The sequence below is a fragment of the Plectropomus leopardus genome, chromosome 22 (assembly GCF_026936395.1).
Source record: "Plectropomus leopardus strain MGB_pleo_1.0 chromosome 22, ASM2693639v1, whole genome shotgun sequence".
NCBI lineage: Eukaryota > Metazoa > Chordata > Actinopteri > Perciformes > Serranidae > Plectropomus > Plectropomus leopardus.
Genome location: NC_142197.1, coordinates 22,385,364 through 22,410,199, shown reverse-complemented (window position 1 = coordinate 22,410,199; position 24,836 = coordinate 22,385,364). Strand labels below are relative to the sequence as shown.

At 39.7% G+C, this 24,836-nt stretch overlaps 1 protein-coding gene across 1 annotated transcript in view; it reads left to right on the top strand.

The window, feature by feature from the left end:
* Positions 1–594: 594 nt before the first annotated feature.
* The window catches only part of zdhhc17 (zDHHC palmitoyltransferase 17), a 34,415-nt gene continuing 10,173 nt past the window's right edge, over positions 595–24,836 (top strand). The window contains exons 1-10 of the mRNA XM_088072436.1: positions 595–723; positions 12,199–12,302; positions 14,006–14,128; positions 16,154–16,231; positions 17,924–18,068; positions 18,406–18,470; positions 19,469–19,631; positions 19,760–19,885; positions 21,811–21,953; positions 23,071–23,173. Coding sequence (XP_087928562.1) covers positions 661–723; positions 12,199–12,302; positions 14,006–14,128; positions 16,154–16,231; positions 17,924–18,068; positions 18,406–18,470; positions 19,469–19,631; positions 19,760–19,885; positions 21,811–21,953; positions 23,071–23,173 — 1,113 coding nt within the window. The 5' untranslated portion in view covers positions 595–660. The remainder of the gene's footprint in view (positions 724–12,198; positions 12,303–14,005; positions 14,129–16,153; positions 16,232–17,923; positions 18,069–18,405; positions 18,471–19,468; positions 19,632–19,759; positions 19,886–21,810; positions 21,954–23,070; positions 23,174–24,836) is intronic.

Sequence of the window (24,836 nt, the reverse complement as noted above, 5' to 3'; positions counted from 1 at the left end):
TATCTAATGGGCTAAATCTTTGAGCCTGAAAAGGAAATCATGTCTTTGTTCTAAATAATAATGATAATCTTTATTCATTGAGCACCTCTCATACAGGAAATGCAGCCCGACGTGCTTTGCAAGAAAGAAATTACATGCACAAAGTGCTTCACATCAAAAGACATAGAAGACCTAAAGACATAATAAAACTTGCATGTAAAAATCAGATAAGACCAGATCAGAATAAATAGAATGTATCTTCACAATGGATAAAACCCACTTGATAATACTAGTAAAAACAAGATTTAAAAGAAAAGCAAAAGTAAAGATAAGATAAAAAATAAAAAAATTGAATGTACAGAAAGCATAACAGAAGGTGCAAATAAAATGCTGATTCAGACAATCGGCAAAATGCCAAATATCGGCCCCAATAATTGGCCAGGCCGATATTCTGTCGACCCCTATATATTTATTATTACACGTCTTTTTGCTGTATAGTAGTAACCCCAGTTACTGTTTATAATGTGATTATGTGACCTTCTGTGTGATGTGGCCTGTCCTTCATCAGTGTTAGTGACAGCTCCTCTCTTCCCCTCCTCTCCTCCTCTCCTCCTCCTCTGTTTGTTTTCCCCCTACACTGCCTCTTGTTTCCCACAATGCTCAGCGAACATCACCACCAAGATGGCTGACGCTATGGAGGAATATGAGAAAGAAGCTGGCTGCGTCCCTATTCTCCATCCCGAGGTATGGCCCTTGGACTTTACGCATTCGCACGAACACACGAACACACACAAAACACATTACACCCGCGTGCTTACGGGCGGCTGTGTGAATTTACCGAGCTTTTTCCGGGAGCTTCGATGTCCCCTGCAAAAGCACCGGTGGGGGGTGGCAGGCAGCTAACGATGCTAACGGTGCTAACGCTAGCCCCCTCCTCCTGCTGCATAGCAAGCAAACGCTGGGCAGATGTTCCTGTCCATGTTAACCTTAAGCTAGGTGCTGCTTTCCGTGATAGCGACGCCGTGCAGCTAGTAAACGAGACTGTAAACAGCGTGTTTAAGTCTGTAATTGAAAATGTAACGTTAATCCTTACAGTCATATGACGTTAGCTTTGTTGCTAAACTGGCAGTGCTGGCTGGTACAGGTTAGCTGCGGTTATGGAAATTGGGGTCAAGTGTGTACAGTTATATCAAGCTGTGGTGTCCAGTCGGGGTCATAAAACATTAATATTAACAGCCGTAAATGTAAAAATAATCCCCTTTTTATTTAAAACCACATTTTTGTATTAGTATGACACTTTGTAGTCACCCTTAGCTAGCTAACCTGCAGCAGTTCCTCTTGGTTGGGATTGTCAGTAACGGTGTCTGTCAATTTTTATTGAGCATTCGTCATTTCTGTCATATAATAGCGTTAAAAATGTTATGTTGTGTTGTATTCACGTATTGTTATTTAAAAATATTTCAAATTGAAACCTATTTTTAAAAAAATTGTATCGACCTATTACTGATTGTGTAGTTGGAAATGATTAATTTCAACAGTGTCAGCTGTAGGGTTGCAATGATATGAGATTTTCACGGTTTGATAACCATCTCAAAAATATCGTGGTTTGTGATATCATGATATCAAATAATTATTGTTATTATTATTAGCCAGAATGACCCTTAAAGTAATGAAAACAGAAGGATTAGTTTTGGTAGAACAAACATTTCTTTACTTTAATTGAACTTGTAACAATTTTTAATGTCAGTATGTGTAAAAAGTCTTACTTTTGTAAATAAAAGAAAGTCAATCAGTTCATTTTTTCCCCCAATATCATAGAGGAGCAAATGTACATGTTATAATAACTAAAAACTTTCATGTACACTTACAGCTGGTATATTGCTGCAACCTTAGGCAGCGGATACTCAAGGGATATTTTAGACTTTTTTGAATTTGCATTGTATGGGGTCCTTATCCACATACCATACATAACATACAGTAAGATGCCAGTCATTACATCTTCAATTGCTGGAGTCTGACATGGAGGCTTAAAAGGGATGCACAATAACATTGGCACATCAGTATTGGCAGATAATGGCTTCAAAATGAGATATCGGATATCAGCCAACATGATGATGCTTAGAATTTCTGCTGCTTTTTTTATTGAGAAAGTGAACATGTCAAAACATCAGCCTTAAGTTGGAGTATTTTTCTTATTTAGCATAATGAATGAATATAACATACACAGAAAAGCATTGTATTTTATGTCCTCATCTGCTGGTGGACCATCATAATACAAGTATGCACAATATGATGTTAATTCCACTACAGAAGAGACTTGATTATCACTGTAATTAGGTGGGGAGAAAAGTGGATATATCAATATAGCTATTGGCTAAATGAGCTGACATTTATAGGTATTTAAGATTTTGGCAAAAAATCCAATGTCATCCCTAGAAGCTAGGCAGTCTACTTCTCTGTATGAGCTCTGCAACAAAATGTATTATTGCCACCTAAAAAAAGTCCAACCTAACAAAAAAAAATCAATATCAGTCAAAGTGTACACAATATAAAGAATGTTTTCACTGCTTTATCTTAATGTCAGACAGATTTTCAACTGGAAAATAAAGCTGATTCCACTGAGAGAAAGTGATTTAACATCACTTAACACAAGAGCTACTGGTTTACCACTGCCTTGGACAGTGACTTTGTGTTATTGTTTGACTTTGGTGTTCAAAAGGGTTTAGTTTGATTTCACCAAAGTCACACAATAACGCAAACCAACTAGCTGATCAAACCAGCAGAAGACCAGCAGCTCCTGCGTTCAGTGAGCAAAAATTGCTGTTTTTGTCAATAGAGTCTGGTAGCTTTGAAGACAGCATAGTTTGGGGAATGGCTTTCCTGTCAGAACAGGCTGTCTGACAGAAAGGTAGTGGTGAAAATACTCTCAATAAAGTGTACACTTCAACTGATGTCGAATTTTTTAGATTTTTTTTTGAGGTGGCTACAGTATGTCTTTTCATGCTAACCCCCATTGACAGCAGCACTTTGATTAGCTTCTGTGTCAGACTCCGGCCTGCTTCTTCAAACTAGGGGTGCGCTGACCTACATCTGCTGTATGTAATACACTGATTATGGATAAGTACCCCATACAACCCCCCTTCAAAAAAGTCAAAAAAGATCTGAACTATCCCTTTAACACAATGCAGGAACTCCTCCTTCTAGCTAGCTTGAAGTTGTAGACCTATTTGAGCCCAAGTTACTCATCTTTATTAGTTTACTGCACCATGTACTATTGCTATGAAAGTCACATGAAACTTGAATGTGGATAGAGTTTATACGGGCTGTTGTTAAATTTATGGTCATCGTTACATCACTTTTTTTGAAATTCTACATCAAGTGCATACATAACAGTGCTCCACCTGTCTACCATAAATTCTCTGGGCAGAAATAGGTTTTGTACGGTTTTTCACATTGATTTGCGCATTGAATAGAGCTTGCTTGTCAGTTTTCATCATCTTTGCTTTGTAGGTAATCTTATCACCAGGAAGATCTGTGTTACAATAGCTTGCCCCAATGACAGTTCGCTTGTTGTTTTCTCAGTAATCCTGTTTGAAATGTTGATTTTACCAGTTTGTCAAGGGGGCAAAGTTACCTTCAGACTCGGTCAGGTCCTGTTAAGAGTGTGCGGTTAAAATGTTTCATGTCTTTAATGCCAAGTGAGTCCCGAAAATGCTGACAGACACTGTTAATATTCATAGTGAAAATACTAGGGGTTTAAATCGCAAGTTTTATCACGATACAAATTATATGGATTCTTTGGACAACAGTGCCATATTTGCTGATATCACAAAGTCTGTCATGACTGGATTTTGATTTAATAAAATTCAGGAGACTGCAATCGATTTGAGACAACATCAGTAAATATCCTTTTTGTCTCTTTGCTGGCTGGTTGCCATTTTTGCTTGGCACTAGGCTGCTAGCACTGTTCGAATGTTTTGGAAGGAAGTGTGCTTGGACAGAAATGGTGACGCAGACATACCGTGGGAATTTCAAAATAAATGTGCATCGAAAGCATGATGATGTGTTTATGTGTTTTTTTTTATGTGTAGCTTTTAATAGATTATAATTTATAATTTGGTTATGGTAAGTGTCTTGAACATTTAATAGCCATTTTGGCTGGTGATTCAAAATGTTTAATAACAAAAACAACAGTACTGAATTGAATTTTTCCAACACACATTATGCCAGTGTAGAGCTTGAGTGGCAAAAATGCCATGTCTTCAGTAGTCAAATTGCCACAAACATTGCAGTATTGGCACATACTGCATCTTAATCTGGTGTTTTTGTCAGTTTGGTTTACATAGAAGAAAGGACAATCAGATGAGGGAAGACAGTAGTTTGTAATATTATTTTCCATCTCTGAATCTGATAGCAAGTCTGTTGATCATGACTAGAGATTACACCTTGTTTCTTCTCCGTTGCACACAGCTTCTGTTGTAATATTCGAGGTGTCCAAACAGTCTTGAGCAAGGCTTTTCACCAAAACACTATAGACACACAATTAAGTAATTCTAGATAACAGCCATGCTAAATGGATAAAATGCAAATCTGATAAACCTTTATTGATCAGTTTACACAAGATAATCAGTCTTCATGTGTTCACATCTTGTCCTTCGCACATTTGCATTTAAACAGCATTGTTTTCCTCTGTGGTATAGATAAAGCGCTTCCTCTCATGTTGCACTACAACATTTAGATGCAGACTGACACAATCAGCTTGCCGTTAGGCCACATTCACACTACATTTATTTTAAAAAGGCATATTAAAACAAGTACAATCTCCTTACACACCAGCAATCTAGCACCGTTTTAGAAGCTCCATCCAGTTTAACAAGCCTGAAAACACAGATCATGTTACCCTTAACGTTCACCGGACATGCATGTGTCGATGTAGACAGGAAGCAGATTGTCTACCTTGCTGGTGGGATACAGAAAATACTATGGAGATGGCGAATGACATCACAAAAAGTATGCAGACCGAGCTGTAATGTTTTGGCTTGAAAAGCTCTGGCTGATAAGACCCAATCTGGAAGTGTCATCATTTTCAAAAATCCACTATTTCAGATTAAAATTCAGCTCAGGAGTTTTAAGACTAAAACAGGGCCAGCTGCATTTTCAAAGGTTTCTGTTTTAGTGTTTCTGAAATGCTGGAGTAGTGTCAGTTCTAGGGATAAACTCAGCGATAGTTTTGCTTTTTAAAAACGAAAAGGATGCCTGCATACTGTGAGATTTTTGCAATCTTATAAGTTTAGTGCAAGCTACACTTTGCAACAGGGATCTTAATAAACTTGGGTACGACATCAAGTTTGATGTATGCAGACTGTACAATGACATCACCTGCTGAAACGCAGGCTAGGACATGTGTCCATCAAAGTCAATATGCATTAACAAAAAGTCGTTGGCGTGTGTCATTTCTATGTACCGTAGTGGAAAGAGCAAAATGTAAACAAACATATCAAGCCCTCGCTATAATGACGTTTGCGTGTCTCAAATAAGTCAGAAGAAGAGGAGCAGGAGGAGAATGTGGATGCAGTCTAATTAATGGAAATCTAGTTACCCTCTGTTCTTTGCTCCCCTGACACAATGAATTTTGAGTGATTCCTTCCTTTTGTTTGCCAGGATGTCACGGCTAGACCTGACTGGAAAGTCTGACAGACCTCAGACCAACTTGGTGGAGTAGTCTTGATACAGTGTTGGAGGCTGAGCCTGTGCATCACATTGTATAGAAAAATACAGGAAAGTCTGCTAATACACACACAGGCTTGATGGCAGGGATTGACAGAGGTAAAATGCACCCAGTGTCACAGCATGGTGGAAGCGAAAAAGTTTACTTTTATACAACTGACCTCTGTTGTGGCAGTAAATACTCTATAATCAATCAAAATTTGAATTGTGTAACAGAGAAACAGTATATGGCTCTTTGTTGACTTTACAAGAACACAGCTGTGCCTTCACCCTGTCCAAAGTTTATTTTCCAATCTTGCAAGAGTAAACGCCTGCCATAGATTTAGAGGTGCCTCCAGCTTCTTTAAATCATTTCACACGAGCATTCACAAAATGACCTTCTGGCTGCGTATCTACCTGTCATATTGAAGGAATATGCCTGACAGCAGTAGCTTCATCATAAATTTAGTTTATTTTCCTGTATACCCATACAGGCTTGGCTTTAAGTTGCCCTTCTTTTCAGCAGGATGTTGCCTGGAATCTGGGTCATCGGGTAGATTGTAGTGAGAGCAGAGTGAAGCTGAATGTATGAGGCACCTGAATTAGAGCATCAGAAGTTTGGCTGCAAACTCAGAGGGGCCTTTTTTTTCTGTTCAACACGTTGAATGCACACATTTCCTCTCTCGAGGAATGTAAGGGATAAACGTTCTCAGCTTCCGATCTCATTTGAGAATGCAAATGAGTGTTCTCACATAAAAGGAGCATAAAGGCAGGGCACATGCTCGGCCACTTGATTTGATACTTTGCTTGTTGTACAAAGCGGAAAATGCACATTCTGTTTCCTTGGAGCTTTTCCATTACTTCCCTCATAAAAGTAGTGTTTCCCCTCTGCTTCCTCCCCATCCATGGATGTAAACTGGGTCGTGAATATTGAATTAGTCCCCTGGAAATGGCTCTCGTTGCAGATCAGATCGGTTTGTGTGCTGCAGATTACGCCAGCAACAGGAGCAACACAATAACAATCCAGTCTTAGCAAATAGTCATAGCAGAAGCAGTGAAAAAACTATTATTTTATTGCTGTATGTTTTTCTGGATATAATCTAAGTGTTGATATCAAACTCTGAATTGGCCACCTGTATTCTACCAGGGTTTTCCACAGAATTAGAATCTATGTGTGGCGGTAGCTGGTGACCGGGTAGGTGAGCAAGCTTCCTGTCTAATTAGGCCTCCACAACAGCAATAGCCGTGGTTGTAGGTATTATGGTTGTCTGTTAGTCACATTCTTATGAATGCGAAATCTCGAGAACATCTTGATGAAAGTTCTTCAAATTTAGCACAAAGGTCCTCTTGCACTCAAAGATGAAGTGATAAGATGTCGGTGGTCAAAAGTCAAGGTCACTGTGACTTTGCGTCCGTTTCATTCTTGTGAACATAATATTTCACAAACACCTCGAGGGAATTTCCACGAATGTGGCACAAACAATAACTTGGACCCATGGATGAACTGCTTAGTTTTTGTTGGTCACAGGTCAAAGGTCAAGGTCACTATCACCTCATAGATGTCTAATAGGATATACTGATAATGTGATGACATTTTATATGCAAGAGGTCAAAGGTCAATGTCACTGTGACATCATAATGTTATGCAAAAACACTTTTCTGGCCATTTTTCAACATTACATATCAGGAACGGGGGGGGGGCATTTGGTCAAATACTGATTTAGTGACACTCATTGTGGGTGCCCATCTTTAAGTGCTCATTGTATAGATCCTCTGTGCTGGTGACGGAAGGATGTGTGTGTGAAGCATCCATGTTTTCACAGACATGAATCTAAACTGTAACTGCAATGTGACTGGTATGCAGAGGCATACAACCACCTTGCAGTAATTCTAGTTTATCTTGTGCCCCTTTTTTTATCATGTGTCCCCTCTCTAAATTCAGTGCAGGTAGAACTTGTCATGAGGCCTTTTTTTTTCCCTCAGCAGCAGTTTGAGGAGTTTGAGTCTGGGTTGGATAATTGATCTGTCAATCTGCTCAGAGTTTATCAGATCAGATCAGTGGATAAGAGGAACAGCTGTTGCAAGTGAATGCAAACTTCTAGACCCAGCAAAAAGATCGACTAAGATTTCACTTTGAGTACACCTGATGTTCTGCTGCTCTGTCTGTGCCCAGAGTAAGCCTTGCACTTTGAGAGTGTGCTGAATGAAAATCTAATGGTATATTTCAACAGCGCTCCAACAATAGAAAACCTATTCGTGGCGACAGATGTTTTCACTGTGGTGTGCCGTCTAAGCTATATATCAGTGTGTGGAAAACCCTGCTATTACTAGTATTGATCCTACTATATACCAACACATTTTCATAAATGGTGCTGTGTAACATTTCGAACTCATGGCACGTGACCTCACTCCCCCCCCGACGAGTGTTTGCCATATGGCCCACTGACCAGCTCCATTGACAAAAGCCAAGCCTGCTGCCTCACCAAGCAGATGACATTTCAAACAAAAATCAATGGTTAAAAAACTCCAATGGATGATATGTTTAAATGACAATGTCCCCATGGCTCCCTACATAATTGTTGCATGCATCACCAGTAAGAAGGTATGTAACTAAGAGACAAAAAAAGCACAAGTTGCAATTATCACTACAGTTACAAATGCCATCATCGGCTTTTTAGATGGCAGGTGGGGATGAACAGAAGGAGTGGGGTTGCTGTGACTAGTAAGAGGTCAAAGGTTATCTCCATGGAAGGCTGAGATTTAGAAAGTGATTTAACAGCTGTTCACCCTTTCCCCCCGTCCCTGGAAAGACAGGAAAACAGTTTCCCTCAATTGAATATCCAGATGAGGGAAGAAACTTTTTTTCCTGGGCTTCTGTTTGTCAGTCTGTCCTAGGAAAAAAAGCTTAATACAGTCACGATCATACTTGAGTAACTCACTTTTCTCTGGCAGCGAAACTAGTCTGAATAGCACATGGGGTGATTGAAATAGATTGTATGGATTTATAAATGACCAAATCTTGGCTGCGAAAAGTACAAAATGCCTCCTGGCATAATACATGAATAAAAATACGAGATGGTCACCTTTATATCCAATCTGCTGCACCCTCCTCCTTCATCCTCCTCCTCAGTCTAGTTTACACTCTAAAATAAAATCCCACCTCTGCTGGTCTTAGTTTCTGTTTTTTCTTTCTCCCCTGTTGTATTATAGAAACATTTTCTACTCACTATTCATGATTTATTATGCTTGCGATCTTGGAATTAAATCTTATTCTGCTGTTCAAGTAAATGCATACATTTTGGAGAACAGCAAAATGTGAGGAGGATATATGGTAACTTGACACAGCTTTAGCACAGATACTTTTATTGTAACCATGGTTCTGTTTTGCTCATTTTAATTTTTTCATGTTGGTGCAAATGTAGAGTTGCTGTTAGAGGTATCACATCACATTGCATAAAAATGTTGTGCTTTGCTTCTGTAATTTCATGTATTTGTTTGTGAGAAGAGGGTATTGTGACACTGCAAAACTCAGACAATAACTGTCACAGGGAAAATTGTGTGAATGTATTTTTGGTTCAAATTTTAACACCCATCACTTGTAGAGTGGCAACCAAAATGAAAGTTTTTTGAGACTTTGAAGTAAAACAAATTAAACATGTTATAATCTGCAATCAGACACGTATGTTACATATCAGGGCTTCATGCATTTATTTGTGGTGGCATTTACTGTGACATGTTGATTTTATATTTTTGGAGCTGGGCTATTCATCTGGAGCACTATTGGAATATATGCACTGTTCAGTTATCTTTTCACTGCACTTTTGGAGTGCAGCATGTACTTTGGGCACAGATGGAGCAGCAGAACGTCAGGCACTATGAAAGTGAAACAGTTTATTATGTTGAACCTAAAATTTTGCTTTTGGCAGCAGCTGCTCCATCGATCTGATCTGCTCTGATCGGAGCAACAGATCAATTATCCACCCTGCTTGCAACAAACTGCTGCTCAGGTAAAAGAACTCATGGAGAGCTCTATCTGTGCTGTATTCACGGACCTGCAAAAACCTCTGAATTTAAACAGGGGACACAGAATGATCCAATGGGACATGCACTTATAAAAGTTTGCTGTCCTTGCTCAAGCCTCACATATACTCCAGTTCTGTAGGAAACACTGTACTTGCCAGTAAACATGGATGCAAATGCATATTTCAAACTGTCAAGATAGACCCACAATTTATTTTCTATGAGCAACACTGAATGTTGATTGAAATTTACTGAATGTAAATTTACTCAGCTAAAGCTTTTTAAAATTTTGTTCTGTGAGTTAACAGAAAAAAAGAAAGACAGAAAACTTGGCTGGTTAATTTGTTCCAAAACCAGTGTCTGTACAACTTGGCCAAAATGGTTTTGTGGAAGAAGAATCACAACTCTGTCTTAAAATCTGAAAAAATAAGGGTTGTAATGCATCTTTTTGCTGTTCATAAAAATTACATTGTGGAAAGTTTTTGTTTTTACATACATTTTAAGGTAACCTTGGGTGTTTTAAAGGCACCTGTTACATAAAATGCATTATTTATTGTCAGTAAAAGATCCAGATATCAGACATGACTTACCTGCAGTTTGTCTTGACATTCATAGAAATAGAACAGTAAAAGGCAGAGTGGGGGCTCTGTGTTTACCACAGGCAGCCCTCGTTTCCGGGTGATAGAGGCTAATTGTGGTTTCCAAGACGTTACTATGGAGGCTAATTGAATGTGAGCTGCACAGTTGCTACATCTGTGTGACAGATTAGATCTTCAGCAGCAACACATCTCGACAAGCCTGTCTTTGTCTTGTAGCCTTATTTTCCTTGTTTAAAAACTGTGATCAATTATTGGGACAAATGCTTCATTGTCTAGAAGGGAGGCCATCACCAGGGGCTCCATCCTGTCCATCTTGTAATGTAATGCTATTCTTCTCTGAAAAAACCTTGCTAGCTGACTTCTTGACGGTCGTGGACGCATCAGAGCACTCTTGTTTCTTTACCGTTCTCAGATTAACACTCTGACTTGTCATAGCAGAAAAAGCACATGAATAACTAATGACATCAAGGATGGCACAATTTCAGTAATCATTGCAGTGCAATTCAGCAATTCACAATGGTATTACACCTCTGTTGACAAGTCAAATAGCCCGTGTACACACACCTGTGGGAAGCTGTGGAAGTCTATTGGCCCTGCACACCCAGACAGGTGTTCTCTCTTATGTTGTCTGATTTGAACTCTTCTTAGGACTGTGGGGTGTGTACAGATTGTACTTGATTGACAGTACCCTCACTCTCCTGTTGATTTTTTGACATCTGTCAAAAGGACATGTTGCACTGTTATCATTTTTCTAATTTGTAGGTAGATCTCATGTCACTCTCACTACAGCTCCACCCAGCTCGACATTTGCACCTCTGTTAGGTTCTTCTGTGGGCACAGTACTGATTGTATTTAGGCAACATGGTGGACAGCAAGGCCAAGCAAAAATAGCCTTGAAGGATCAAAAAACTAACTGGTCTTATACAGTGTTGACTGTTATAATATGTTTTTAATACATTTCCTTTCATCATACATGATGATTCACTCAATTCTTGACATGTCTATTCGCCTGGCGTTCTGCTGCTCCATCTGTGCCCAGAGTACACTCTGCACTCCAAGATTATGGAAAATGAAGAGAACAGTATATATAAAACAATCTAACATTTGGGATTGTTTCAATGTCAGTTGCATACAGAATATGTCATTCTCTCCTTAAACCCCTTATATAATATTCTGTATAAGGTTTTGCCACATATACAAAGAGACCATCTAAATTTGTCTATAGTCATAGATTTTGATACTGTTAGTACATTGGTAGCTATCCCCTTTAATACCTCTGGATGTTCCTTGGGCTGCAACTAAGGATTATTTTCACTATAGATTAATCTGACAATATTTTTTCAAGTAATCATTTTGTCTGTGAAATGTCAAAAGTCTTGAAAAGATGGCAGTAACAATTTTTAGAGGCCATGTAATGTCTGTAACAAGCTTATTTTGTCTGACTGGCTATGCAAAACCTTGAAATATGTATGTATGTGTAAGTATATATATATATATATATATATATATATACATATATATATATATATATTTGATTGATTATCTGTCAATCAGTTAATTGACTAATCGTTGCAGTTCTAGCTGTATTAAACCATCATGTTAAATGAGGTATATCTATCAGCAGGTCTGCTGTATGACATTATTCAACTTAAAATAATTTTTATGTAAACTCTTTTGCAAGTTAATTTTCAGAATATACATCAATATTATAAAAACGATTTAAGATTTTGTCCATTTTACCCACCTCTTTTCTGTATTATAATTTCAGTATATACGCCCCCACAACCCCACCTTTGCCAGCGCATTTTAATGTGTCTCAACTGATGTCGACGTTCTAATAAAGCAGTAAGACTTTACAGACTTGTCCTTATCTTTCCGTCTCTTGTCTCCTCAGGAAATAAAACCCCAGAGTCATTACAACCACGGCTACAGCGAGAATGTCAGCCGTAAAAACCATGTGGATGACTACAGCACCTGGGACATTGTCAAAGCCACACAGTGAGTGGACAATATGTGTGCATATGTGTGTTGTTCTGTCACAATAACATCAAGATAAGGTTTGGGCTCACTCTGTTATGTGGTCAGATTTTGATCTAATCTTAGGAAATGCTGAATGAATTTGTTTAGTATTTGTTGTGTTTTGTAATATTGTAATTTACAATGTGAAGTCCCAGGAGGGTTGACATTAGGGCTGTCACTTTGTGTTCCAAGTTTAAATTTTTGCTCAGACATGGGAAAAAATCAAATATCCTGACTTTAATAGCCTGTTTGAATTGAGAGTTTATGTTTATAAGTAGACATAGGCGATTTCTATTTTTTCATACCTTCTGGACATTTCCCCGTGGTATATGGTGTATGATGTTAATTGTGTACAACGCCTCCAGGATTTCTAAATACCCTGGTATACCATAATACCTTGACATAACCCAAGCCTAACAGTCAGCATGATAGACCCTTTCCAAAGGCAAATAATTTGGCGCCTTCAGCTTGACCTTTTGCATGACCTATGGACCTATCAGTATAATAAGCTAATTAAAAGAGAAAGAAACTCCAGCACAAGTGTTAGTGTGAAGCTAACGTTAGCTCACTTTCATCATTGCCCTAAGAAAGACACAAAACATATGTAAACAAATTATAGCCTTTATCAACTGAACAGGCTTAAAGATTGACAGCAGATTGTCAAATTGTACTTGACTCATCCTAAAATAAGCCTTGAACCAACCATCATCCATATGAAGCTCCTGGGCCAGCTGGTGGTGCCCCCTGTGATTTCCTCTCTCTTTGAGGGTCTCATGTACCCTCAAAGATCTCATTCCCTGCGTCCATTCCCCAAGTGCCCCCTGCCTGCCTCTGCTAATATCTGTGCGTATGTCCCATTCTTGTGAACACGATATCTCAAAAACACAGTGAGGAATTTTTTTCAAATGGCACAAACATCCGATTTGAGACAAGGATTAACATTTTTGGTGGTCAATTGTCAAGGTAACTCTGAGCTCACAAAAGACATGATTAGATATGGGCCAAAGACCAATGACAGGTAGACATTGGCAGCCAAACATGCTTATGAGTGCCTGTATTTATGACTGTACTGGAAAACATATCTTTGGGATTTCTAAATACCTTGGTATAGCCATACCCATATATGTTGTATTCAAACGTATTGTGTGTTACTTTGAGTTTGTTTGAGTTTGTTTGACTTTTTGAAAAAGTGACAGCCTCAGTTGATTTTGTTTGCTACTGGCTGTGATGTTCATGTATGTGTTTTTGTGTTATCTAGCTACCACAAATTTTAAATCTGGAACTAACACCACCACAGTTTCAACTGTGGTTAGCATATTGCCAGAGAAATAATTCACCAGCTCTGGAAATGATGAAAGAATGTGGAGAGAGAAAAGAAATGTGAAAATGTCTCTGATAAGTCAACAAAAGCGTTGTTTGGGATGTTACATTTGACAGCAACAGATTTATGTTGTTTTGATTTGAGGTTAGAAATATCCGCTTAAAGTCAGTGTCAAGCTTTGCCACAGTGTGGGTGTCTTGTTTGGATCTGAGAATCTGTTTGTTTTTTTGCTTTTGTATTTTTATGTATGTGTGCATTTTGTCAGTGTGTTTAGATTTTATGTATTTGACCCTGTGTTTATCTGTATACACATATATGTGTTTGTGAGTGACTTAAATCCCTGTGCGCCCCTCTTCCTCAGGTACGGCATCTTTGAGCGCTGCAGGGAGTTGGTGGAGGCGGGCTTCGATGTTCGGCAGCCAGACAAAGAAAACGTAACGCTCCTCCACTGGGCCGCCATCAACAACAGGATAGATTTGGTCAAGTGAGTGCAAACATGTTTGAGTTTGTCGTTGTAAAACCAAAGAGGTTACAGAGTCCAGCTTGTGGTTTGATGGTTGTAAATCAAAATCCCAGGACTGGCTGGAAACATGCGGTTGCACTGGTCAGTTCCCAAGTGTGATTTGAAAAATGAAGCAGAAGACGACTGGAAAAAGAAGGTGGGCTCAGCCAGCTTACCATAAATAATACATAGACAAAAATAAATGTGGCTGCTGTTTTTCTCCATTTTTACCACTTTTTTTTCTTTGCTTGCACAGCTTTACTGCTGTACCTTGTTGTCCAATAACCCTTTTTACCCACTGAGCCCCCATCTGACGAAAAGCCACACTCTTAGATAACCAGGCTGATTCAGGTCCTTCACTGAAAAAGAGATTAACGTATATTTAGCAACAAAATGGCTGATGTTGCAGATGTATTGAGGTGTGGAAGACAATAAATGTTCTCCTTCTGTGTAAATACTGCTGGCAGTCACTGACCCCACTCTGGCACATTTTGTACTTTCCTCTGCTTGAAGTTACAGGAGTTCAGGAGTCAAGAGCCTGTATTTAGTTCTTCAGTCAACACAGTCCAGCCATTTTTCAAGATAGCAACATAGTATGCAGGGCCCACAGATTCATCTATTTGTGGTGACCTGCTGCGATATCAGCATTTGCCACCACATATTAATCCTTATTTTTGGAGCTGGACCATTCACAATGTTGTTGGAATATAAATATTTATACTGTTCGGTTATTCAGCACACCACACTCTTGGAGTGCAGAGCATACTTTAAGCACAGACGGTGCAGCAGAGTACCAATTGCAGTGAAAGTTACATCATATGGATTATTACTTCAGTTAGAAATAAAACAATATGGGGCACCTGGTGGCTCGGTCAGTAGAGAGAGCACCCCATGTACAGAGGCTACGTACTAGCTGCAGCGGCCGTGGGTTTGAGTCCAACCTTGGCCCTTTGCTGCACGTCATCCCCTCTCTCCCTTTCATACTATATATGTCCTATCACCAATAATGTTAAAAAAAATTCTTAAAAATAATTTAAAAAAAAAGAAATAGAACATTATTTCTTAGAACAACAGCGCTCTTATTTTAGTGTTTCCCATTATTTTTCCAACCTAATTTAAATTAAACCTAGAGGCTTTTTCACACCATGCAGTCCAGCACTGGGTCTAAAAGTTCCATCAATTTGATCTGATCAGCTCTGATCAGTCCAACCACAAACGGATCCACTCTCTCCACCCCATGACCAAACTCCACAAACTTTTGGGGGAAGGGTGGGCTGTTCAAACCACATGCGATCTAGCAACAGTCTACAAGTCATCTTCAATGGAAGCAGGTTACATGAAGCTACAAACTGACACTTGTCACCTGACACTGGTCCTCCGCTGACACAGCGAAGCATCAACCAGTCATATGTTTTTTTTGCTAGCTGTGGCACTGTGTTATTTAGCTTAGTTAGCTGATGCTGTGCTAGCTTTCTGTGTACTGTGGTGCACACAAGGTGCAATGGGGGCGACTAATTGTGATTTTACAATGTGGGTCAGACATTCATCAAAAATATATTTTTATAACTAAATACAAACATAAGATGAGGTTTAATTGAGATGCTTTGAAGTAGACACACACAATGCTGTGATGACGTGATTGCATTAATACGCACCTGAATAACACTTAAGTGGCGACTCAGCGATTAATGTTCATTTTACCAGCGACATGGCAACCACGTGACCACGTAGCTGGTCACGTGGTTGCCATGTCGCTGGTAAAATGAACATTAATAATTCCACCAGAAGAGTTATTAGAACTTTTCAAACTTGACAGCTGCAGAGCATCTTTGGGATTTTGTTTTTCACAAAATATGTTTTGCTTGGTAAAACATACATCGTATCATTTTTGTGTCAGGCGTCAGATCTTGGGATTTTAATCAGCAGAATAGCCAACAAAATATAGATTCAGATTCATGTGTGAACGCAGTATAAAGTTTCACCTGATGATTGTATTTGTACGTGCAGGTACTACATATCAAAGGGAGCCATAGTGGACCAGCTGGGAGGAGACCTCAACTCCACACCTCTGCACTGGGCCACCAGGTAACACACACTTTCTAGAAATAACATAGCAATGTAGACCTTGTTTATTTTATTTTAAACATGATTTTACAATACATTTGGTAATAAGTTACAGCAGAAATCAACTAGATGTTAACTTCCCTTTTCTGTTTTTTTATACATTTTAGAATGATTATTTTATGGTACATTTCAGAGATCAGATAATCAAGCATGGCTAGGTCAGCTGGGCTTCGACTATTTATCATTATCATCTCCTTTATTGGTATTTTAATATTCACTGCTCATTAACACTGCTGGTTTACGACTAGAGGCTCCATCTCAACTTGTAATGATCACTCAGTCACTCTGTAACTGGTGAGAGGGGACAGGTCACATGAGATTCACCCCACCTCTCTCCCAAGCTGACAGGGGGGCACGAAGCGCCCTCGTCCTGAATTATTGATGGATTTGACAACAGGCATCCACACCATTGCCAGTATACAGACGCTCCGGAGTCCTGCGTCTCCCTTCACCTCCCCCCATATCGCCTCCTGCCAGTGACCTTTAAAAGCCCCCAGCCTCCTCTCTCTGTCTGTCTGTATGACCTCAGCCGTCCACACACATGCTGGAGCTAAGTGCTGCCTGTCAAAGGCCTGTCTGCTCACGGTTACACACAGCAAATGTGTGTCACGTTTAATGCAGGGAAAGTGATAGTACACAGCTCTAACTGAGGCAGTGAAATAAAACTTAAACAATGCATTTTATGTCGTTTTTTTTACCAATTATATTCAAATATTTATTTTACTATGGATGGACTATATATAGCATACAGGGTTAGTAATAAAATCCATTTTAAAAATGCAATAACAGCATGTAACATATCACCTGCTAAGAGACAAACATCAAATGATAAGTGCAGACAGGGAGCCAGTCTCTCAATATTGTGCCAGCATATGAGGCTCCATCATTTCATGTGCAAATAAAGCCGTTTAATAGCACCGGGAGTGCATGAGACTGTGATCTTGTGACCAGCCTGGTCACCCACTCAGTGTGTAAGTGGGTGATCAAGAGAAAATGGCTTTGGCCTTTTTCACCACAAACCTCTGAAAGACTGGAGTTATTTGTTCCTGCAAGTTACGGGCTATTTTCACCAAACTACGAAACTATTCTGCAGCATAAAGGCTGAATAGAACAGTGGCTGCCTTTATTGTCATTTCGTATTACAAAGAAATTTGCTGTCCAGCTCCTAAAATGGCACATTAAAGGAATACTTATCCCCTCAAATTACCATTTTTATATCAATTAATCACCTGTGTTACGTTGAATTCATGACAAAAATGTTGTTTTTCCTCGCATGCCTCCACTGTGAACAAAGAATCCAAAAATGGCAAGAATCCTTGATAAATAGGAGTAAATGGGGTGTGCATTTAACTGCAGCAAAACTATATAAAACATCTGTTAACAAACTCTCACAACGTTCAAGTTTAATTTATCCAGTCATATGCTCTGTATTTAGTAATGATAAGAATCAATGAAAATAAGTGGTGTATCAGAATCTCTGATTTGTTAAATAGTGTATAAATGTATAAAACAGGTTCACTAAAGTGCAAAGGAGCTTGTTATTGTTCATTTTCAAAGCTATGATCCAGTCTTGAAGGCTGAGCAGTGAGAAATGAGGTGTCAGAATAAAACATTATGTGAATTTTTTGTATCTCTGCGTCCATCTTCTCTCAGACAAGGCCATCTATCCATGGTGGTGCAGCTCATGAAATATGGCGCAGACCCGTCTTTGATCGATGGCGAGGGCTGCAGCTGCGTTCATCTGGCCGCCCAGTTCGGCCACACCTCCATCGTGGCCTACCTAATCGCCAAAGGACAGGTAGGAAACCCAAACGCTGCGACTTATTCGTTGGGAAGAGAACATTATCTGAAAATGTGCTTCAGTGACGGGAGATCTTTAGAATGATGATCCTGCAGGATAGTTTCAGAGACAGACAAGGTTATCACTAAAACACGCACCTGACAAGCTCCATTGCTTTATCATCTCTTTTTCTTGTTTATGTTTGTGTTGTTTGGGTTTTATCAGCCCCCTGGGGAGAAGTCTGTTTGGAAAGCATCTTGTACCACTGCTCTCCATTAGGGGGAGCTCTGTTGCTTCTATTCTCTAACTATCACTCCTCCTTCAGTTTTTTGATCTTATCTTTTCTCTTTATCAGGATGTGGACATGATGGATCAGAACGGCATGACTCCTCTGATGTGGGCGGCTTACAGGACGCACAGGTGTGTATGTTTATATCTTGTGTGAGCGTACACGTGCCCCACAGTTGCTACTACAGCTCTGTCTGCCTTGACAAGAAATCTTGATGACACAGTAAATGTTGAATAAATTGCAACCCCAAATCAAGAACGTGGTACCTGGACAGAGTGTAAAATGCAGACTCTTACGCTGTGTGTGCACCGACAGCCACACACAAGCTCGAGCATGTTTCTGCTGACTGCAAACACACACACACACACACACACACACACACACACACACACACATTTGTCATTCAGCAGACACACTGCACACGAGGGAACAAGTCCCACTATTGCTGCTCAGCTTCATCTGAATATTCCTTTTTAAGCATATTTTCTGGGTGATCATTTCCATTTAAAATGTATTAATTCAATGTACCATGACAACAAAATGGTCAATAATTAAGAAGTTACATGAATAATCAAGTAAGAAATTATATCCAATACACAAAAGCTGTAATGGGTTGTTTTCTTACAACACTGATGGCTTTCTAGCAGCTAGAATGTTGCTGTTTCAAGCAAAAATGCAAAAAACATATCTGGTTCCAGCTTCCTAAATGTGAGGAATTTGTGTTTTTTTGTCATACATGACGGTAAACTATCTAACATTAACTCAAACATTTGAAGGTGTCCCTGTGGGCTGTGAGAAATCATAACATTTTGCAATATTAAGTGACATTTTACACACTTGACCAAGCCAACAATCCAACATAATTAACAATAACAGTATTTGCTAGTTGCAGCCCAGATTGCCATTTTACCGCCTGTGTCACAGCAACAGAAGTTTACATCAGTGGTTTTGATTACAGTGTTTTATGTAAGGTAGATTCAAATCCATCCAAATCTTTTCCAGCTGTCTAATTTCTGTCTATCACCTTTATTGTTGTCATCTGTCTTCCTCCTTGAGACGAGCCTGTTTGTCAGTTGGTTTCAAACTACTTTGCCTCAGCTTGATTTGATTTTCTTCCTCTGTGCGACAGTGTGGACCCCACCCGGCTGCTGCTGACCTTCAACGTGTCCGTCAACCTGGGCGACAAATATCACAAGAACACAGCGCTGCACTGGGCCGTGCTGGCAGGCAACACCACTGTCATCAGCCTGCTGCTGGACGCCAACGCTAACGTCGACGCACAGAACATCAAGGTAATGCCTTCCTGGTGGCCTCAAACTGCTGTCTTTGTATCTGATAATAGTGAAATTAGTGTTGATGATCCTGTAACTTTTTTGTGATGGTAGATGTGTACAGACTGGTCTTGTGTGTTGATCTTTAGGGTGAAACGCCGCTAGATCTCGCCAAGCAAAGGAAGAACGTTTGGATGATCAATCACCTACAGGAAGCACGGCAGGCTAAAGGCTACGACAGCCCGTCCTACCTGAAGAGACTGAAGATGGACAAGGTACACACACACACACACACACACACACACACACACACACACACACACATGCTCAGTGCATTACATTGCACTTCAAAAGAAAAGTGCAGGTATTAATGTGAATCCTGTGCTACTGCTGACATTTCACAGTCCTTTCAGTAGGATCACATGTTACCATTTCATCTTTTGCTGTAAAGACACACACCTTTGTGACTCCGTTTGACTGTCCCAGTGCAAACAGACATGCTCAGACCAGCCTGTCCACACTGAACTTTTGCACTGCGGCACTGTCACAGATGTTGTGATTACCTTTCAGTCTAAAGCTGTCAGTTTGTCAGCTGTTTATTACTTTTCAAGTTTCCGATAAGGCGGTCTGACAGGAAGGAGACAACTCTGAAATGACCTGTTATGTTTCACACAACAACTGCTGGAAAATACAGGGACAACATAACTTTTCTAGCATCCAGTCTGACCACAGAAGCTGGTAATTGATATGTATCCTGAAATATAACCTCTTCTGCTCAAACTTTGAACTTGGCTGACCTTTTTGTAAAAATTGAAAAAAGGAGGGGACTTTCAGATATTTACTTGGTTGCAGCCACAGCCAAAACATTTCCCACCCTGATATTAGATGCATAAATTCATCCGTGTTGCTTGTCTTGGTTGATTTTGTTTTGATTTTTTTTTAAGACCACTACTGCTACTCTGTTTTAACTCTGTGTTGTTGTCTCTCCACCTCAATGCTGGGATATTATTAGTTGATTAAGGTAAATGTTTAGAACTGCACAGTTAGTTTGCACACAAAAAGACCACTAGAATTGAGACTCAGTCTGAGGTTTGTCTTGTGCCATAGTGAGTAGAAATTCATCGGCCATTTGTAGAATACCTCTAACTCACCCTCCTCGTTACGCCTCTACAGCGGAGAGAGCCAAACACAAATGGCTTTAGAGCATGCAGTGCTTGATTTGTATGAGCTAAAAATAAAAATAGCTACAGTAGAACAGGATGACTGACAAACTGTCCCATAACCCAATTTGTTAACACTAAACCTGCCAGAAGTTTATATAAAACAAAAAAAAAAGAGATATGATGAGGGCAGATTATTTTTTGTAAATATTACATCAGAGAGGAGTTGTTCTTTTAACATTTTTATACAACTTTTATGCAATTCCCTGTCTGTATTATGTATTTTTGTTGTTGTGTTTAAGTACTTGATATCGTTTTTATTTTAATAAAATATAAATTCCAGCGTTTTCTTCTCCCTGACACTTGGCCATTGTTGTGTAAATTCTCAGTTGTTTTTTTTTTCACTGCATACTTTTCTGATGCAGGGATGAGGCTGAAGTAGGGATGATAACTATTAATTGATAATCAATTAATTGGTTGTTAAGAATTTCATCAAACATGAAATTTCATCAATCAAGTGATAGGCTATGCAATGTTGTCTAAGTATATGCAACATGTTGCTGTGAGCTTTGTTTAATGGAAAAGTTTTATGTCTTTTTTTTTCAGAATTAATGGATTGTTAATTTTACCTCAGAACCCACTGTGAAGCTTTGGCGGCCCCTAGAAGGGTCAGGACCCCCAGCTTTGGAACCAGTGAATCATAGGAATTATTTTTACTATTGGATGTATTTTTACTGTTTACGAGTCTAAAACCCTTTGTAGTTACAAAATTGCAGCTAGGACTCCTTCCCTCTTGCAAAGATCTCATCTGTCTTTTCCATTTTTGTCTTTTTTGTCTTGTTTCATCGCTTTTCAAACTTACATCTGTCTCTTATCAATCTTCTTGTCTCTCCCTCCCCCAATATTTGTCCTTTCTTTGAACTTTTTTCCCCACCAATCCATCTGTCTTCCATACCTTCTCTCTCACCACTTCTGTCACATTTCCTCTGTCCTACTTTCGTGATTATTTTCTATGTCCCATCCGTCTCCTCGTCCTACAGGAGTTCAGGCAGAAGGTGATGCTGGGGACACCCTTCCTGGTCATCTGGCTAGTTGGTTTCATCGCTGACCTGGACATCGACTCCTGGCTGATCAAGGGCCTCATGTACGCCGGCGTCTGGGTCACCGTGCAGTTCCTCTCCAAGTACGCCTCAGTTACATAAATGACACTTTTTTTTCCTGCCATTTATCATCTCTATAATATATATATATATATTAACTTGTTACATTATTCTCAACTATGACTCAATTTAAGCCAAGTTTGGATTTACTGTTTAAGTGTTTTGAACTCATGATCTTTCAGAATTCAATCTGCAATCTTACTTTTTAATAACACTTATAAATCAGATGTAGATGTCCTGACACCACACATTGTATTATACAAATTTAGTTGACACACCACAAAAAAAAACAATGTCTCTATGGCACCAGCCAGCAAACTGCACATGCACATATTCTTGCGTGCGAACAAACATGTAATCTCTGACATTCCACACCACGCATTGTGAAATACTCTCTTAAACATGCACGCACGCACACACACACACACACACACGCACACACATACACGCACACACACACACACACACACACACACACACACACACAAAAACACAAACACAAACACACACACACTGTATCCCCTGCTTAAACCCCATAAGCACTGCCATCTGGTCCTGCTGGTACAGTTTGTTGTGCCCATCACCACTGTTAGCTTTGGGGCTACAATAACACACATTACCCAGTGTGCTAGCTTTATGTTTACTGACATTCTTGGAATATCTAGTTGTTGAAAAAACAATGGTAATTATTGAGAGCTGGTGAGTGTAACTGCAGTGTGTCATCAGGTCATGGTTTGGTTTATTTTTACTGCTCAGGTTTGTGCATATGTGCTACAGTAAGCACTTTCACATCTGCAGGAAGAGTGCCTTGATATATCAAACACATGAGTTATGAGCTAAGCGGTTTCTGTGACGGAATGATGCCCATTAAAGGACAATTCTGTGTCCTTATCATTTCACCAACACTGCAGCAATAAGACTTACGCTGTACAGTAATATTTACAGTGGTGTTTACGGTGTGCGTCGTATTTCAGGGGTCAGATATCGTAAGTTCTGTGCACAGCATTTGATTGACAGGAAGTGCATTGCAGGACAGGGGGAAACATTGTGAAAAACAAAGACTCAGAACTTAACAGAAGACAGTTTTAAGAAACACTGCTGATAACTGCAACTCTCCCTCTCTCCTCTGTCTCTTTGCAGGGCTTTCTTCGACCACTCCATGCACAGCGCTCTCCCTCTGGGAATCTATCTGGCCACCAAGTTCTGGATGTACGCCACATGGTTCTACTGGTTCTGGAACGATATCCTTTTCTGTCATCGGTTTGGACTTTATTTGTCTGAAAGGAATAGTTTGCACTTTTTGAAAATTATGCATATATTTTTTGCGAAGAGTTAGATGAGAAGAATGGTAGCACTCATCATGAAGATTAGCTTAGCTTAGCATAAAGACTGAAAAAAAAAATGGAAACAGCTAGTCTGGCTATGTCCACATTTTGGCTTAAACAGTTTCTTCGGCCCAAAGGTTGAAAAGACAGGTAATCTCTGCATTTGACCACTGGCTTGAGCCCTCGTCCTTCATTGTTGTATTTTCTGCTTTCTGAGCAAATACGTCATTAAAATGTGCCACTGTAGCATTTTCAATTACGTACAACTTGCAATGCCAAGGTATATCCGACCTGTCTTCTTAGAATACAGACTCAATGGCAGATGCGAATGAGAATATCTAATTTCATGTGCTTTTTTTTTAATAGCTTACACGTTCATGATTGTTATCTGATTTGTGCCACATGACAGGAAAAATTGAAATTGGGTCTCTTGTACCACGTCGTGTAAATCCAGCCTAAATCCCAAGTACAGTTGAAGATTTCACTCAACAATGACTGTTAACTAATCCCCCTGACATTAAATACATTAGGTCATGAATCATATTAAAGATTGGTGTTTTGTAGCTCTTTTCAGTAGATGTGATTGGCTGAGTTCCTCTGTCCACCTATTATAGTCTCATTCATGCACTTTGTGTGGGAAGCTTGCCATAGCGTCAGGACCTGGCTTACACTGTCTGGAAAAGAAGACGTCAGTTCAGAGCCTTGCAGTTGTGTCACACGCAGGTTGAAATGAGCTATTTATTCTTGGCTTGTTAACAATTGCAATAGTCATTCAACAAAAGCCAAGAGATTTTCTGAATCTGTTTGGCCAGTTAGTGAATTTGGCAGATGCGAGTGATCTCCAAGCAGGGAGGATCTCAATAAAATATGGACTTGTAAAATAGATTTTTACTGCGTTCTGCTGCCTGTGATGCATTGTGGTTGAAGAGGAGGAAAGTACTTGAGTTGGCCGACTGGAACATCAGTGAGATTAAGTCACTGTGGGCTGAAGGAGCAGAAAAGGAGGAAGGTTAATGTAAAGAGCAGACAGAGTTTGCGGAAATTGTGTTAAACAAATGCAGTGACGTGCCACGAGCCCCAGGGTCTCATTGTGATGGATATTTAAGGAGAAATGTAGAACGTCTCAATGAACTTGCTGCTCCATTTCCAGCCTGTGCTGGATTCGTGAACAGGGAGTTGAGTGTGCAGCAGCTGCTGGGTGAAACCCAACAGAGCGACTCCAAAGAGTTTCTGTTGGCGCGGCTGCTTTCACGTTTTCTTTTTTTTTTGTTCTTTGAAGAATTGCCGTTCTGTTCGGAAGCTCCTAATTGCCCCGAGGTGAGAGGGGAGTTCTCGTTTGTGGAAGGCATTTAATTTGATGCCTCACTGCTCCACTAATGGGAAGGGAGCGCAAGATGTTTTTGACCGGAGCTTATTGAAAAAGAAAACTATGCTCAGAGGTCTTTCCAGTTATTCTAAAATGCTGCATAGATGTGTTTTTGCACATTTTGGATAAGACAATAGGTGTATAGCATGTGAACTCGATGTAAAATTGATAGAAGGAATCTCCTAAAAGGACATCCCTGCTCTTGACCTGCTCAC